This window comes from Camponotus vicinus, unplaced genomic scaffold (genome assembly GCF_025532165.1).
Source record: "Camponotus vicinus isolate PSW18456_S1 unplaced genomic scaffold, iyCamVici1.0 SCAF_7, whole genome shotgun sequence".
Classification (NCBI taxonomy): Eukaryota; Metazoa; Arthropoda; class Insecta; order Hymenoptera; family Formicidae; genus Camponotus; species Camponotus vicinus.
The window spans coordinates 1551638-1569621 of record NW_028141979.1 but is presented as its reverse complement, the minus strand read 5'-3'; the positions used below and the strand labels follow the sequence as shown (position 1 = coordinate 1569621).

General features: G+C 32.7%; 3 protein-coding genes and 1 pseudogene across 13 annotated transcripts in view; 2 read left to right on the top strand and 2 right to left on the bottom strand.

Moving 5' to 3' along the window:
* Positions 1 to 17984, bottom strand: part of LOC145975109 (protein gooseberry) — a 66785-nt gene that overhangs the window by 47472 nt on the left and 1329 nt on the right. For 2 of the 3 annotated variants that reach the window (XM_083105274.1, XM_083105275.1), the window contains exons 3-4: positions 15825 to 15933; positions 9045 to 9157 (exon numbers count right to left, since the gene is read on the bottom strand). The gene's annotated coding sequence lies outside the window, so the exon portion shown is untranslated. Of the gene's footprint in view, positions 1 to 9044; positions 9158 to 15824; positions 15954 to 17984 lie in introns of those variants that run through there. The other variant, XM_083105276.1, reaches the window with a different exon arrangement.
* LOC145975110 (ciliary microtubule-associated protein 2) lies at positions 1876 to 5078 on the bottom strand. Of its 8 annotated transcripts, none has more exons than XM_083105277.1 (7): positions 4651 to 5078; positions 3754 to 3994; positions 3430 to 3665; positions 3057 to 3201; positions 2866 to 2948; positions 2449 to 2596; positions 1876 to 2320 (listed from the first exon to the last, which is right to left on the bottom strand). In XM_083105277.1, the coding sequence occupies exons 1-7, from the start codon at positions 4700 to 4702 to the stop codon at positions 2020 to 2022; spliced, it is 1206 nt and encodes a 401-aa protein (XP_082961403.1). In that variant the 5' UTR covers positions 4703 to 5078; the 3' UTR covers positions 1876 to 2019. The 8 variants fall into 8 exon arrangements, with proteins under 8 accessions (XP_082961403.1, XP_082961406.1, XP_082961404.1 ...); XM_083105280.1 differs by having other exon boundaries at positions 4577 to 4662; XM_083105278.1 differs by having other exon boundaries at positions 4607 to 4657.
* LOC145975113 (uncharacterized) lies at positions 4682 to 7912 on the top strand. The gene is made up of 3 exons (XM_083105286.1): positions 4682 to 5622; positions 5708 to 6153; positions 6221 to 7912. The coding sequence occupies exons 1-3, from the start codon at positions 5427 to 5429 to the stop codon at positions 6383 to 6385; spliced, it is 807 nt and encodes a 268-aa protein (XP_082961412.1). The 5' UTR covers positions 4682 to 5426; the 3' UTR covers positions 6386 to 7912.
* On the top strand, positions 8689 to 17716 carry LOC145975112 (ras-related protein Rab-8A-like; annotated as a pseudogene). Its single transcript, XR_014439892.1, has 5 exons — positions 8689 to 9002; positions 10041 to 10101; positions 10342 to 10480; positions 10901 to 11104; positions 11797 to 17716. The product of XR_014439892.1 is annotated as a ras-related protein Rab-8A-like (transcript).

Below are 17984 nucleotides of genomic sequence, written 5' to 3'. Positions count from 1 at the left end.
GAGATGATATTAAAATGTTTTCAAAATGTGTGGAAATATTCTGACAGAAATCTCATAGTATATAATATTCTGATATCCATATTTCTCTGGAGAATAATTTTCTATTTCGAGAAATTTATCGAGAGATAACTTGTACAAAATATGATTCGAAAACAAGAAAAGTAAAAAAGGATAGAAAAAATAGAGAGAAGAACAAAAACAAGAAAAAATGAAGATGAAAAGAAATGAAAAGATTAATTAAATTAAAATTGCTTAGAAAGATCTATGAATTGCTTAGGAATACTATGAGGATGATATATGTATAAATATCAAAATTATAAAATAATTAAAATAATTAAAATAGTTAAAATAAGATTCTTCTTCACATTTAAAAAAAAAACAAAAAAAATTTTGTGCAAGGTACATTAGAAAAAATATAATATATAGCATAATTATAATGAAATTAATAAACATTAATAAGACACAAGTGTCATAGCGTAAAATAAATTACTCGATTATAAGTCTCTAAGATAACAAATTATCGTCTATATTGTAAAGATTTTATGTTGTCATGTTACAGAGTCTATCATTTGCAACATACGAGCTCAATGGCATAAATCTTGCGAGAGACGCGTCGGCGTCGACCGTAAATTAGAAAGCTATTAACGCCTAATATTGCGTCCCAATTAATTCGCCCTTGTAACTAATGTTAACATCCCATACGACGGAGAACCGTGGAATCCGTTTATGGGAACGCATATACTAGGTGTCAGTTGCTCCGTGAAATCCTCCATCAATCTACGAAATTATCCGCCATATGGTACGCTGCGAGAAATTTTCCTAATTTTTTTTCCCTTACGCGAGACACTTCCGGTTCTCTGCTTAAATATACGCGCGAGATCTTTCTTTGTGAGATTTTTGTATATTTAAATATGTCTTTCTTTATGAGATTTTTGTATATTTAAATATGTCTATAATTTATACAAGAAAAAAATTTATTTCTATAAGTTTGCTATTTAATCTTAATTTCATAAAATTGATATTATTCCATTGATTTTTTAATACCATCCACATTTTATATATATTATATTACACAAACACAAATTTAATTACTTGAAAACATTTAGGAAATTTACGTATTGCCGTTATAAAACACATTTTCCAAAAATAAAAATATTTTTTTTTCTTTTGCGGTTTATTGAGTCTCGCAGATTAAAATTCCACCAAACGCGACTACTACCGCTGCAAATGAAGCGATTTTTCGCCGTTCGATTCAACAAATTTCGTCTCGTTTTATTGCGATAATTAAAACCGGGGCGTTCCACAAATGACTGACGTGTGCGGTAAGAGTTTAAATGAAAGAGGCGGTCGCTGAAAAACGGTCAAATACAATTACGTGCATTCAACATGGAGGATGTGAGGCCGGTTCAAAGTTCAGTAGCATACGTATGAATTATGCATTCGGTGCAGCCGGGATAATCACTAGGTGCATCATTATCTCGAGGGGTTCTCTCCTGTTACCATTTTCCAACTGGCACGAAATCTCGCGCTTCCCTCCTCGCCACGAGGAACACCATCGAAGAAAAAACGACGAATCGATACATCGTTCCAGCTGATCCATGATGGAATTGTTGGATCTTTAAATTAGCGTAAAGAGCAATCCTTGGCCTCATCGCGCGGACAGGTTACTATTACCGCGATCCATCTAGATTTTACATCAAAACGATTCTCACGAACGATGACCGATAATTAATTTATAGTAAAATTTTATATTGATATAATTAATTTATAGTAAAATTTACAGATAATTAATTTATAGTAAAATTTTATATTGATATAATTTCATAAATATATTTTGATTTTGTTTATAATTCAATATGTAATTAAATTCTCTTCTATTAAATTTTATATTAAGAAATCAAAAATTTTATATTTATTTTATATATAAATTTCATATATATTAAAAAGTTTTCGATAATATATGTTTTGTATTATTATATATTATAGTATATTATTGTCTGCAATATTTATTAAAAATCGCTACAACGGCGGAATAAAAGCGCCGATCATTCTGGGCACTTTGCTTTTAAAAACGCATGTCCATCCGTATCCTTTTATACGATAATCTTGTTGAATCTTATATCTCCCTGGTCCAGGACGAATATCACTTGGCGGAAGAGGTCGTACATATTCTATGTTGCTATCGAAAGGATATCTTTTGAGTGTACTCGGTTTTCGCGGCGTTCGAGGATCGTAATGACCAGGTCCCGGTTCATTGGGATCCTTGTAACACATGCTGATGTTTTGTAACATCATCCTTGCAACCGGTTTCTTTGTGAATCTTTAAGAGGATATTTTTTTATTTAAGATAACTTAGATTTCTCCTATTAAATTGTATATGTAAGTTGTAATTAGAATGCATTTTATCCATATCTTAATCTTTTTCATTTCTATGGCTTATTCTAATACCTAGGATTCATAGACCATTTTCCTTTAAAATAGTTGCATTTGTTCGAAAGTTTTTCCATTTCACCTGGCAATTTCCGTGGCCAATCACCATAATCCTCTGATTTCGGATACGTCCAATATCCTTTGATAGTAGTCTCATCTCTCGGTCCTCAAATAATTTTCAGTTTATTTTATATTTGATATAATTAAATTTTTCAAGTTGCTTTTATAATTTTATAATTTTATAATTTTAATAATTTTTAAATATGTAAATATATTTTTCAAGAAAAGATATAAATATAAAATAACACATATACCGATAATATGATTTTTCAAATTACATCTATGCTATTTGTAAAGCAGAGGAAATCATAAAAAAATTAACTCATATACTATATTTTTTAATTTATAAACTTTAGAAAAGTACTATTCGAATACCTGTAAAGAGATCGTAAGGACCTCTTTTGCTCGTAAATTTTTCGAGAAAGGTTTGTAGTGAGTCCGGGTGTTTTACACTATACCTATTATACGAAAATAGATTCTTTTGCAATCTTAAAAACCTTAGAGAAATACGAGAGAAACATAGTTTAAAAGAATGCTATTACATTTAACGACTCTCTTCTTGTTACCTATTACAAGGTAGAGACCAACTTCTTTTAGTTTCTCGGAATCTAGGTATCAGACCATCAAATTCAAAAGAAGGTATACAAGAATAACCTTTCAGTCTCTTCTGGTCCAAATAATAATAAGGATTGTGCGTTCGAAGTGTGTATCCTTCAAGGGAATCGATCAAAAATGAACAAAAATTACAAAAAAAAAAACGCTATCACTTGAAAAAAGAAACTGACAATCATATTAACATGAGATGATTGCTAATCAAAATTCAAATAATTTTATTTTAATATTATTTTATCTCTTATATAAAGATAGAAACATATCTTAAAGAAAATTTATTTTTTAATCCTGCCATAATTCGATTTCTAAAAAAATATTTTTATTGACCTGGACCAGGCGTTGTAGATTTATAACTCGGTTCAAATTGTGGCACGGTACCAAAAGCGACATCCTTTTGTAAACTCTTACAAGGTGCTTCCAAAATATTTTCTGGCCAGCGAATTATCTCATGACTTCCAGGTCCACGTCCGGTCCTAATCAATTTCTTTTCGGTCGCGATTTTTTTCATCAATCTGCCACCCATCGTGACAGAGAACTCTTTCGTTTCTTGTTGTCTTTTCCAACTGCAATATTTCTCTTCTTTTTTTTTATTTTCAAAAGAATAATTTTGTCTCGTGTTATTCCGTGAAATAAATTAAATTCGACCTTTACCTAATAGCTCCGGATTTGCGATCAATTGGCCGAGGATTATAAGAACCCACAGCTGGCGACGTTATTGCAAATGATGTTAATTTGGGATGCAAACCCAGATTGTTGTTCAACTTCGATCCACTGTTAAAGGGCGGATGTGGTTTCTTTCTTCGTGGTATCAAACATTGACAACGCCATTTATAGCAACACCGACACAACCGGAAGCTTTTAGTTTCGTATTTTTGTGGCATTTTTTTTATATCTAGGTATTGGAAATGATTTAAAATATCTATCAAAAGTTTAAAAAAGTGGACTGTGAATATAATAACCGAAATATTATATATATAATATATATATATATATATATATATATATATATATATATATATAATCATTTTTATTTATACATTCTTCAATAAGTCATTATATTTTCACATCCTTACAAGAAATCTTTATTGTGAAATTCAGGTAAAAAGGTGGAAGTTTCAGGTTAAGCAAGAGTCTAAACTGTGTAACCAATTGTAACAACATTCACATGACATCGATAATTTTTAATCAATAATGTTTAATAATTTTCGAATAATTAGTTAGCATTAAAAATGATGGAAAATCAAAACAAGAAATAATAAAGAAATCATACAAAATTCACTAATTACATAATAGAATGCTGAGTTAACAATTGTCGATATTTTAGGAATTCAGAATGAATGAAATTTTGTCTTTAATTGATCATTTTTATCTTTAATTCAATCCCCAAAGAAATTTCTTATAAACATATTAATCTATACTTTTCGGAAATTTTGAAATTTAATATGATATTCACGTAATAAAAATAGCACTAAACATGAATCTGCAGTCGGACTTTATCAATTACTTCTTGCCATTCACTACAAAGTTTCTGACAGCAACTTAGCGTACGCAGGTGGCGCTGGTATAAAAGACAGCTGTTTATGAGTACGAGGTCGTCCATTCTTGGTTAAAGAGCTCACTCGTGAAGTTGTAGATCGACTTCATTGACATGTAAAGTTGAAGTGTTCCCTCGGAGAGCACCGAGACGACGGTTGCTCGTGCAGCTAGTTACCGCCTAAATACACACGAGTAATCGCGATGACATAACAGCCAAAGAATACAAAATCCACATCAGTTTGCGCGAATAATAATGCGCGCATTGTGTGAAATAAATACGTGTTATTAAAATAAATATGTGTTAGCTGTTTCGTTTGTTTGTTACTTGGTGCTCGATACTTAAAGATTTGGTTAATCTGAAGAATTTAAAATATATCTGTCAATGTTGTAAAATTTGTTTGTCTATTATATGTTAATTTCAAGAAAATGGCTCTATAAATGATAATAGAAAAAATTAGGATCTTGCATAAAAGATAGAAAAAATATAATTTATAACAGATATCACATTTATATAAATTGAAGATAACGTTTTCAAGTGAGAGTTATATGTAGTTATTTATAGAGAATTATTTATACAGAATACAGAATTGTATATTTTCTTAGTTATTGTTAAAGTACTCTTGTGTTATATCTTTGAATATTCAAGAGTTAATGCACAACGCAACGTAACACTATTACCTATTGCAAGGCAGCAATATATTTGATAAGGGAGATAATTTTAATTCATGAAATAAATTTTTTTAAGCATCTATCTTCTACTCATTCTCTATACATCTCAATCAAGAAAAATGGCTATATTAAAAATGTTAAAACGCGTCATGTGCAAAAACATTGCAACATGTGGCTCAAGATTTGTGGGCATTATGGGGCCCCTAACAATCCCACCATTGCAGATCGCAACCTTATATTATTTCTGGCAAGATTATTCAAGAGTTGTGGATAAGCGATATTGCTCTTGTTCATGCTGGGATACTGTATTTAAAGGTACAAAGTTTTGAAATTATTCTATGAATATTTTTTGAATATTTTATAGAAATCATAAATTATACATATAACTTTACTGTTGCAGGCTCATATGAATCTGGTATCGCTCCTTACAAGCATATGTACTTCAATGCCACCTCAAATATGCTGAAAATATGGATGCTTGTAGTCATCGGAGTGATTGCTTTTTACGAAACAATGAAACACTTGGCAAGATTAGCAATTAAACAGAGACTCAGGCAGTCCATGATGCTTCTCTTTTCGACCGCTCTGTTTTCCAATTATTATTCATGGTGGGTTTACATTAATTACTGGAATGATGATTTCTACTCCCAGTGGTACCATCAATTGTTTTTTTCCGTCACCGAGTTGATATCCACTGCCTGGGTCGTTCATTTGGCGGATAAAAAAAATGCTATAACTCACAGAAAAGCATTCGGTATAGCAGCAATAGCCCTTTTGCATATTATGGCCGGTGGATGGGATCAGTTTTTCGTGAATGTCGTCAGAGGAGAGGGCCACGCACACCAGGTAAAAATCCACAAATAATTACGAAATATGAGAGAAACGTCTCATATAACAAGTGTCTTATACAAAGGTCATACGCGATCTGGGGTTCATGATTCCGGACATTCTCCACGTCGCCGTTCCATTGTGGATGATTAAATGGGAGAGCGTCTATAATATCCATCTTCCCAATTCTTTAGCGTACATGTCAAGTATCGTTGTAATCGGATTATGCATTTGGTCATTTTTATTATAATCCGGTGATAATTGAGAAGAACGTAGGTGTCACGCGACGTGACAATTTTTACTTAATCCCATTATTCCTGGATATAAGAATGGCTTTATTAATTTACTATGTTCTTCCTGAAAGTGGAATTCCGTGAAACGTCTGACTCGGTCTAATATAAACACCAAATCTTTTCGTCCTTTGGGATAAGATCGATTGTTGTCACAGATTACAACACGATACATTTTATTAATATTACGAACTTCCCGTGATAGTATTATTGTTAATGTGTTCTGAGAACGATTCGACTGAGCTTGAGTTACGTGCCTTTTTTTAAGTTATCATGCTCTGTCATTGTTCTATTCTGTACCTTACTGTTATATTTATACAACTTTTTATACAACTCGATTTTTTATTTATGAAATATTTATATGTATTTATGATAAGTTAATTACTTAAGTTTCTAGCAAGTCTTTATACGAGATTTGCGAGCGAAAGAAACCATATTAAATATAGCTGAAAACTTTGTTGATATTGAAATCATCAAATTTAGGATACGTTATAGACTGCAAATGATAACGTCTAAAGTTACTCTAGATTTAAGTATTGTATATTGCGGACATATCACGTAGATAATTTATATGAACAAGACGTTACATATGCATATATATATATCTTGACAGACAAGATTTGTACAAGCAGTGCTAACCAAAATTAGTGTCCTAATTCTCATAGAAATTACAATGCTTATAAAGTGCCTACACATAATATATTATTTACATGATTATTGTTAACTATGGCGATAAATAATTGCGAGCAGAAGCAGTTTGTGCGTATTTTAACGGCAAATACTCAGAAAGAAAGAGAAAAATATGGTATGCTTTAAAAATATTGATTTAGAAAAAAGAAATTATAGATTATAATAATTTAATTTGCGAATGTTGGTTTTCTAACGTAATTCATAACACGTTGATTTTTTAATTTGATAATTAGAAATACATTTTCTTCGATTTCTATAATGAAATCTTTGATGCAATCGTACGTGCAATGTTATTTATGTAGCAGATATACATGTCCTGATGGATAATGTGAAATGATTAACGAGCGCAGCTTACATCAACCAAAGCATTAAAACTAATTTTATTATTGTAGCGTATTTATCGTAAGATATTAGGATAATTTTTATCGTAGGATATATTTCGACAAAGTCATTCCCGAAAAATATTTGAGTAGATACGTTTGAGTAGATACGTTTTCACATTTTATCTACTTCTAGAAAGACGTATAATTGTAGCGTACATAAAATTAATATAAATCTTGTCTTGTTAAAAAAAAAAGACAAAATAGTATTATGACGTATAGAGTAAATGATTGTGTTAAGTGGTCTAACGATTGTTAATTTAGGAATTTGATTCTGATAGTATTTTGTTATCGAATATGAAAAGGAAAAACCGAGAGAGAAATAAAAGCGGCGCAAAAATACTCGACGAATTCAGCAAAAATATGGTGATCTGATTAATAATAATGAAAATACAATAAAGCGGCCTAATTTCCAAATTACTCAATTATTTCTGACACCCTCGCAATTACATGTCTACAAATTCACGGAGCCTTGAATCCTGACTCTTTTCCATCAAATTATTCCACGAGAATTTATTATGCATGAGAAAGACTCGGACGAGATATTCGAAAGAAACGTAAAAAAAAAATAGAAAAGAAAGTCTCTTCGTACGCCTTCTCTACATGTTGCACGTATATGGCTTCAGGTGCATATTGCTCCCAATAGTCCTCGTCGTTTCTCGACTTCATGTTCACGCGCTGTGTATACAGGATGTTTCTAAACCTATGTCAGAGATTTTAAGGGCGTATTCTAGGAGTCAAAATAAAAAAAAAAAGCTCTTATAAACATGGGTCCAAAAATGTTTTCCCTCCAAGTTATAATCCTAAAGTTAGTGGAAAAAATCGCAAAATGTATTGAAAAAATGAAGGTCACTATTAATTATTACGCTGTGCAAAATTTCACCGTTCTGTGAAGAAGTCTCCGAGAGCTACAATACATTTTGCGATTTTTTCCACCAACTTTAGGGCGCTATAACTCGGAGGGAAAGCATTTTTGGACTCATGTTTATAAGAACTTTTTTTCTTATTTTGACCTCTAGAATACGTCCTTAAAATCTATGACATAGGTTTAGAAACATCCTGTATACATACATAAAAACTGACACATCTATATCTCGATATATACACGCGTAACTTTTATGCATCTGTATACATACATCCTGTGCTTGCGCGTTCGATGCATTTGCGGGTGTGTGACCTTCTTAAAGTCGCGCATGAGCTACGAAAAGTTACACGATTGTGAGGACACCTTTAACACCCGCTGCGAGGGGGCTAAAGCGCAGGCCTCGAATCGATCCTCCATCCCCCTCGGGAGCAGCGCGTCCGCCAAGAGCAACCCCCGGCCGACGACTCTGTTGTCGACCCAACAACAGTTCAAAACCACCCGAGAACACCGCGGCAAACATGGCGTTGGATTTTGCAGCCACGTACAAGGTCCTAGTGTTGGGCGACTCGAATGTCGGCAAGACATGCATCGTGCATCGTTATTGCGACGAACGGTACTACGACACTTACATCTCGACAATAGGTGAGATATCATTCGCAAGTAATCTGGTAATAAATCACTTACCTGGCTACTGACCATCTTCAAGTTGCGCGGGTCGTGACTCAGGTCGTTTCGGCTGGCTCATTGTTAGATGATCGTCGTGACACGTTTAAAAGCAAGTCTTTGACTGCCTTTTCCTGGAACAAATAAGTCACCCGGTTTAATTTCATTTCGAGTACGATGAGCGAGTATAAGCATTCTGTATATCGTTGACACAGGTAGTCGTTAATTAACCGTCAGCTATTACGGTGAGGTCACATATATACTTGACACATCTTACACATTATCAGGAAGAATATACAAGTGCAAGAGAGAAAGTCCCTCAATTTATTTCTTAAATATAAGTGTTTTAATTTGCATAGCTGCGTTTTTATAATAATGTAATAATAAATTAGATACTTTCAATACGTAAATTTAATATCATTTTTGTTTCTAGAAGACACTATTTCTATCGCGATATAGTATTGTTTAAATTTAAATTTATTTGTTAATTGACGGTGTATTTATTTCGCAAAAAAAAGAAAAAAATGTATATATATTAAATCAACATCGATCAGCTGATTGTCCGCCCCGATCTTATGATGCATCTTTCTAATTTTAAATTTCGATTGTATATCTGCGCGATACACATGCACAATCTTCACGATATAGATTATCATAATCATAGCACTGCGAAGATTTATTTTTGTTTGTTAAAAAATATTTACTTAATAAAGTTCAGTTCTCGGAGTTGATTATCCATTAAAAGCAATTCGATAAAGTTTTAATTATACTACTTGCACGCAAAGAACATGTGAAATTCTTGCGTGTAAATTGCCATGATAGCCGTCTAATTAGCGATAGCATCTCATAGTTTTGTGCTGCAAACATAATTGAGGTGATATTGCAATACCTCGTTTTATTTAAACATTAGAATTTGCTCAATTTCTAAACGCTTTGGAAGTATTATATTATACGAATAATATATAAAAAAAAGTATTTTATTATAATAATAGATGTAAATGATAAATGTGTCTGCAGGTATCGATTTCAAACAAAAAATCATTAACCTAGACGGAACGCCAATTAAATTACAAATTTGGTGAGTATCTAATTGATACCCTTCGCGAGTACTCGATAAATAATTAATCACAACTGGCACTAATACATGTTTAGAAATCAATCAATAAAGAAACAAGAATTTTCATTAGACAATTCTATTTTGTTCTTCGAGCTTCATAAATCATAATCTGCATGTAAAACGAAATATTATATACAGACGAAGATATAAAGTATAATAGCAGATAATACATATGGCTGTGAATGTATCTTTTTTTTGAAGGGATACCGCCGGCCAAGAAAGATTTCGAACTTTAACAACGGCGTATTATCGTGGCGCTATGGGTATTCTTTTGATGTACGATGTCACTAGTTTGGAGAGTTTCAACCATCTGTCTTATTGGCTGCGAAATATTCAAGAAGTAAGAAATCGAAATCAAATCTAAAAATAGAATATTACGCGACCAAGAATAAATGCGCGTTGTATTAATTCTTAAATGATCTTAAAAAAGTTTAAGAAGAGAATTGAATCATTCAGAAAAGAAATAAAAATACTGAAATATTACTTAAATAAAATGCAAATATATTTAAAACGGAGAAATCGAAATCCAGTGGTTGATAAATTAAGTATCAGCTGCAAATACATGCAATATTACAAAGAGTTAGTTGATATCTAATAAAAATATCTGAAGTAAATTTGTAAAGTCTACAAAGAGACCGTTGTAGATTTCACGGAAAAAATGTTTCTTTAATCGATGATTCAAAGTTATTTGTATGCAACAGAATTATCATACATATGGAAGCGTGAATCATAAGCAATTCCATTTTGTTTATCTCGGTAGAATGCGTCACCAGACGTAGTAAAAGTTTTGGCAGCGAATAAATGCGATGCGACCGCACATCGTGCCGTGGATGCTGAGAGAGGCCAGAAGATCGCTGAAAATTTCGATATGCCCTTCTTCGAGGTATCGTGCAAGGAGAATATCAATATCGAGGAAGCTTTTCTCACTCTAGCCAGAAGAATACGGGAGCAACGGGGCCGCCGAGTAAGATTTGTCGACCACTTTATTTGTTATTCTATCTAAAGAATCTTCTCTACTATACCGCTGTTATGATCTCAAAATATTTTTAAAGGAACTAATTTTTAGTATTAATTAAATTATGATTATATTATCATCACATACATATTAAGAGTACTGATTATATTCTTAAATATAAGAGATTTAAATATAAAAATAGTTTTTGAGATATACATATATACAGAGTGTTTCTTAATAAGTGCGAAAAATTTTAGGAGATGATTCTTTGTCGAAAATTAAGGGGGGTTTTTCATATAAACAATAAAAAAGTTCTAATAAAAAATTGAATAGGGGTTGCTAGTTTCGTTCTCTTATAACAATACGGGAAGCTAAAAAAAATATTAATAAATAACCTTTTTACTAGTAGAAAATATCCATTTAATTCCATTTCTTTAATTTGTTCCAAATTTGAGAAAAAAATAAAAACCTAATTTTTACTTCCATTTTTGGAGGAGTGTAACTTCACAGGAAGGGATGTAGAAGTATATCTTTATATGAAAAACCCTCCATAATTTTCGACAAAGAATCATCTAAAATTTTTCGCACTTATTAAGAAACATCCTGCACATATACAATAGAGAAGATTCCAATGGCACAAGATTATTTAACGAGGCTGAACTTTTCTTTCTAAGTAGGATGAACAATTGCCATTGTTGCAGGCCAGTCTGTTCGAAGCTTCCGAGAGAGAAGGCGCAGACAGTATTATAAAGGCGCAGTCACCGTCTCAGCAGGGTGACGCCTGGAGATGCACCTGTTAGTTCGGATAATCATCGAAAGTCTATTCGATTGGAAACTTCGACGGCAACCAGGTATTAAACCCGGATGCGTAGCGTTAGGTTTCGTTCGTATTGTGTATGAAAAGGAACGTTGGTTTCTACTGTACATACGCAACGCGACCAACGATCAGTCGTCGAAAGGAGCTCGACCTGGACGCGAGATTGGTGTCTGTATACCTTGCGTAGGCAAACTGCCCGGGTAAATTGTTCACGATACTATCACATCATCTTGCAATAATCGCAACGGATATTATAGATATTATCTCGTAAACTCTGCACCCTTTATTACACGCCGAGAGCCGAATAATGACGTTAACGCAACGCGATGACGGAACGAAACGGATGATCCACTGCGATCGTGGATCAATCGACGCGCGATCATCATCATCGATCTGCACGAGACATCACGAGACGTCATTCGCTCTCAGTCGCTCTAAATCATTCGGACACGTACACACATACATATACATTACAGTTAAGTTCGAGCCACATTTCTGAAGTTGCCGCAAAGTTTATCTATGATATGCGATTATACGTCGTAGATGTTTACTTATAGAGATATGAGTCACGCTCGCGCGAATATAAAGACTCGGCAAAACTCTCGCTAAATCGGAATGCCTGAACGCATCGTCGAGGAACGCGAGGACGAACGATCTGATTGATAATCGGATTTCATCGGTTAATCTATAAACAAACCAATGTGATCTTTGGCGTAAATTCGAAAGTGACATGTCGCGAAAAAAATCAGCTGAAAAAGAAAAGACTAGCTTCTGGAGTATTATGAAGAAAATCTAAGAGAATTAAGAGATTTGAAGATTTTGTTGACGAACATAATTTCGATGTTAAATTTTTGTAGATCGGACGCGAAGAGTCGAATATCAGGCAATTTAAAAATGTTCGATTAGATTCACTTGGCGTATCGATAAGGCCTAATTGAAAGAGAACTTCCTCTCGATGCTACTAAGGCGACGTTACACATTTTTGCAGTAATCAACGTATCATTAGCATGTCTACGCGAAAAAGACATCAAGCGTATTGTGATTACTGTCTGAAAACGACACTATTATATGAGACTTGCGATTACCACTGTTGTCTCTTGACGAGGACCAGGACCCTTCCTTTACGGAAGGACTTGCGCGATTATGTCGGGATCATTTGATGCACAGATGCCAAAATTTGCAAAGTAGGTGCTTCTTTGTACGTCATGAGCATATATAGCAAATATTGACAAGCAAATTAGAAGAAGAATAGCATGCATTTGAATATATATATCTCTTTCTCTCTCAAGCATATGTAAATATAACTTCTTTGAATAATATATACTTTAAAAAGATTTTAAAAGGAATTAAACTTAAATAATAAAAATCTAAATTTTGACCTAATCTTAAAATTATAAAGGTATTTTACGTTGGCAATAATAAACTGAAAGTAAAAACACGAATCTTGGAGGAAAGAAGTATTTTGATATTTTACTTTAATATTATGTTTAATCACACACAAGTATTCCAGAGAATTTATTGCATTATTGAACTTTTTTTAAGAAAAAATAAAATTAATTATTTCTATGTTTATAAAGAAAAATTGTTCTCTCTCTGTCTCTCTCTTTCTGCTTTAATTAAAAATAACATAGCGTAAGAGAGCGTGCTATTTATATCTAAAAAATCGCCGTGTTATTTCTATTCGTGCGTTCATTAACGATATTTTTAGATACTGAAATAAAATCTCGAAACGAGGTCAAATCGATATCGACAAGAGCACTTGACATCTGTATATCAAATCCCTTTCATATCGATATACACGTACATGATAAACCACGCTTAATCGATCCGTTTTGATAATGGAGCACATTTTTTCGGCGATCTATCTTATGTTCGATGAATGGCATTTTTTCAGCAATGCAATAACATTCTGCTACAGAGAATGTCGGAGCACCAATCCTGTTTGAGTATGAAAAAATAAAGGAGGAGCACTTAATAGCATTTTTCACAGGCCATATGTGCAGCCAGACGCGAGGATTAAGGCCGCGAAAGATTAGATTAGCTGCCATATAACACACTGTTACAATACGTATATGGAGCGTAAATTATACTCGCGCACGATTAAATTGACAGAATCTTATAATTTCAAAGAGATCGAGAGAGAGAGCTGTTTTATATAAATACATATAATCAATCGATTATCAAATTTCTCGATTTTAGATTTACGCGTTTTTCGTATGACACTTTCTTACTTGTAAGATACATTTATTGAACTTGCATTATATAGTCAAATTGAAGGATTAATCGGATAAAAATTTGCCGAAATATAGTATATAATTAAGAATATATATTAGATATATATATAATGACATATATAATTGTTTCAACGGGAGACGGAAAACTTAATTATTAGAACTTTTTTATTTAAAATCCGGCTTAACTTTTTTCATTTTATTTTTATATTGTTTAGAAAGTTATCAGTGTTTATTATGATACAGAGAAGCGCACAATCTTTTTTAGCAAACGTAGAAATTGTCCTCGATCTTTTGATGAGATCTTTTATTATTCTACTACTTCTCGTTTACACTGACAGAAAGACAAAAGCCTTTATTGTGCCTATCAATGATTAAGAAGGATAAAGAACGTGAGGAAAGAAGATGGAGATATATTATACGAGATATTGTACGCGAAATCGCTTTACGATCGATCGGAACAAATTATGAGTTGGTAATTATAAGACGATATTGGTGCTCCTCGACCGAAGTTCCAATTAAAGTCTCACTTCAGTAACATCTCTGAGGACTTTGCACTCTTGGGATCACACGAGAATCGACGGATACTTTTTTGCGATGTTCTTTTTTTCATTTTTTTTGTATACTCTCAAAAATCAAGTCTCTCGTCTCTTATAGCGAACCGCGAACCGCGATTTTCATCGCTGTGATCTTTTTATTCATGTACACAACAATCATTACACATCACCGCCAATTTCATAGCAGCACTCACACGTTCGTTGCAATTCGAAATTGCATTGCGAGTGGCAATCCGTACTATATATTACTAACGATATACCGTTTTGGCGATGCAGTATTAAAGAACGCCAGTGAAACTTTGCGAAAACCCAGATTTTCGCGCTTTTCGCACGCTTGCTGGCACGTTTGCGAATTGCATCACGATAGTTGATCGAGTCTAAAGAGCGCATGCACTCGACGAGAAGTGCATTGGGTCTGTCGCGATCGATCGACATCGTAGTGATGATGCTGACGAAAAAGATGAGATTACTTCGCGAATTAACGCTCGTTAGCGAATTAGCGATCGACACAACACGATTTTTTTTTTTTTTTTTCAGTCGTATCGTAAACGTAATAGTTATGGCATAGGCTTTGTACTATTTGCAAAACGATATATACTAAAAATATATATATATTATATTATATATATATACACGATAGTATATATATTTGTTGCTTTTATATATTTATAAATCGCGGCATATTTGTATAAAAACACTACGGAATTCAATTATCTTGCCTGCTAAGCAGCATGCGCGCCTTTTAATTAGCGCATGGTTTCCCAAACTAAATGTCGACGAGAATTGAATTTTTCAATGTTTATTTTCCACAACCTTTGTAATTGTATTAAAAAATGATAATATTTCTGTCATTTTTCATAAAAAATCCTATTGCAATTTCAAACTTCTTTCAAATAACTGAAAATGTAGTATCGAACGATTGACAAAAGTTTAAATATATTAACTCAATCGCGTGAAAGTTTGAAATAAATAATATATTTGAAATAAATAAGTATCTATATTTTTGTTGTCTAATGGACCAATATATAATTTTTTTAAGTTTGGGAAACCTTGAATTAGCCGAAATTAGATACGATTAGAGAAAAATCAGGATGTTGAGTGAGCTCTAATTCTGGTCAACTCACCTTTTTTAGATGCGCGCGTGATTTGTCAGGATTGTCGTTAATTTTTGTTCGTCGTCTGTGGCGAGGAGAAAGTCCCCGTACATTTCTCTCGACGTTATTCTCGATCCATCTAAAAGAAAATGTATTTCTTTAGTCGAAAGCGATGCAAAGAAAGGAAAAGAAAGACAAATAGATTTTTAGCGTAAATGATAGATTGCTGTAAAATCAACTGCGTAAAATCGCATTCGGCTATTGAGTTTCGATTAATATGCAAATGTACGGGTATTTTTTTCTCGCGAGAAATATGGGAAGGAAATAATAGTAAAAAAAAAAGGAAGTCAATTTGCAAAACACAGTGTCGCCCACGTGGACGGCAGGGTCGCTTGTATGAATTTTTTTTAAGGGACGCTGGTTCGTTTGCCTTCATCGAAGCGCTTGATTTCTCAACCGAAGCTGGTCTTTGGCTGAAAAAGTCTCTCGGAAGAGAATTTTTTATACAACTTAGTTGATGCCTGCCACGTATGTGCCCACGCATGTAGCGCTGTAACTAGTGTTTTTTTTTACATCGCAAATGTAATTATATTTTATTATTTATTCCACATCTCTTGTTTTTCAGATTCGGAATCCTTTCGCCTAGTATTCGGGCAGATTTTTGTTTTGTTTAAATTTATAATTTCTCAATGTCTGTACGAATTTCGAAAGAACTGAGTTTTACAAATTTTTAGATTATACAATTATATAATTATACATCTTGAATTTTTTATCTTATATTCTAGTTACGGCTCTGCAAATATTCGTAGCTCTCGATTTTCAACGATTTTGCGATTTTCAACGATACGATGAAAGTTTCTCGATAGGAATCAGCTATGTTTTTGTTACAAACTCTGTTAGATATGTAGAGATAGAATATAAGATTGATCGGGCAAATGGTTCTGGTTGCCAAATTTTTCAATATGTATTACAATATAAGACGCTCTTTACCATAAAATGTCTTGAAACTTGCTATATCAATGCTTGAATTTTATTAAATTAGAAGCCTAATTTCTTTATTTTATACAATACATAATTTTTTTACATAAGATGATGGAAGATTTTCAAGCACGAAGAAACGCTTTGCCCGATCAGGGAGGAAATAATGGCGAAGATGTTAAACGTATGACATAACGATACAGCTTTTACAACATTTTATTTGTCAAAAATACAAAGCAATAAAGGCAAAGAGCCCTAGACACAGGTGGAAGTGTGAAAAAATTTTTTATCAAATTATAAATTGTATCAAAAATGTACAGTTATATACACACAACTCTTTGCACATTACAAATTTCCAATACAAAAATATTGTGACAAACGTTTCGACCTCATCCAGGTCCTTTTCAATGTCGACAAGTTCAATTGAAAAATTTTTAAAATAAGAGGAAATTAGATCAAGAAAAAACGAAAAGCAGTATAAAGTACATTTTGAAAAGAATGGTCAAGATCGCAACACAAATAATGTTCAGAGTGATACAAAGGTGATTTTGTATGAGATCGAAAGGTTTGTCACAATAATATTTTGTATTGGAAATTTGTAATATGCGAAGAGTTGTGTATATTTTTAATACCTGTACATTTTTAATACAATTTATAATTTGGTAAAAAATTCTTTTACATACTTCCACTTGTGTCTAGGGCTCTTTGCCTTTATTGCTTTGTGTTTTTTATTTATATGAGCCTCTCATTGCACTCTCTTATTTATTTGTCATTACGTCACTTCACCCTCAATAACAAGCATCATGTTACGTAATTTAATTCCACCTTCGCGATCGATTATCTAAATGTGTAAGTGTATAAGTTTTTAAGTTTGTAGAGACAACTTGTTCAACTCGATGTCTGAATCAATAATATAAATAAAAATACACACTTTTTACCTACGATATGTGCATTTTCTCTTTATAACAACGGAAAAATAATCAGTGAGACGCGGCATTAAAAAAACAGAAATGTTAAAATTTAATCCTCTTGTTTATCAACATCTATCATTAAAGTAGAATAAGTAATTAAAGATACAAACGAGGATTAATGAAATTTCAGAAAAATAAGGAAGAAAATTAAGTTTTTATAATTCTTTCCAAGTGTGTTATACGAATCCAATTGTATACATTGCGATCTATCGAAATACTTCGTATTCATCGTGCGTTGCCA

Excerpts from the sequence above, each read along its gene's own strand:
- LOC145975113 (XM_083105286.1), top strand. The coding sequence starts at position 5,427 with ATGGCTATATTAAAAATGTTAAAACGCGTCATGTGCAAAAACATTGCA. Across the intron at positions 5,623-5,707 it reads CTGGGATACTGTATTTAAAG|GCTCATATGAATCTGGTATC; the intron begins GTACAAAGTTTT and ends TTACTGTTGCAG. Across the intron at positions 6,154-6,220 it reads GAGAGGGCCACGCACACCAG|GTCATACGCGATCTGGGGTT; the intron begins GTAAAAATCCAC and ends TCTTATACAAAG.
- LOC145975110 (XM_083105277.1), bottom strand. The coding sequence starts at position 4,702 with ATGGACGACCTCGTACTCATAAACAGCTGTCTTTTATACCAGCGCCAC. Across the intron at positions 3,995-4,650 it reads TTTATACCAGCGCCACCTGC|ATATAAAAAAAATGCCACAA; the intron begins GTACGCTAAGTT and ends TCCAATACCTAG. Across the intron at positions 2,597-2,865 it reads TCCTTACGATCTCTTTACAG|GACCGAGAGATGAGACTACT; the intron begins GTATTCGAATAG and ends AAATTATTTGAG.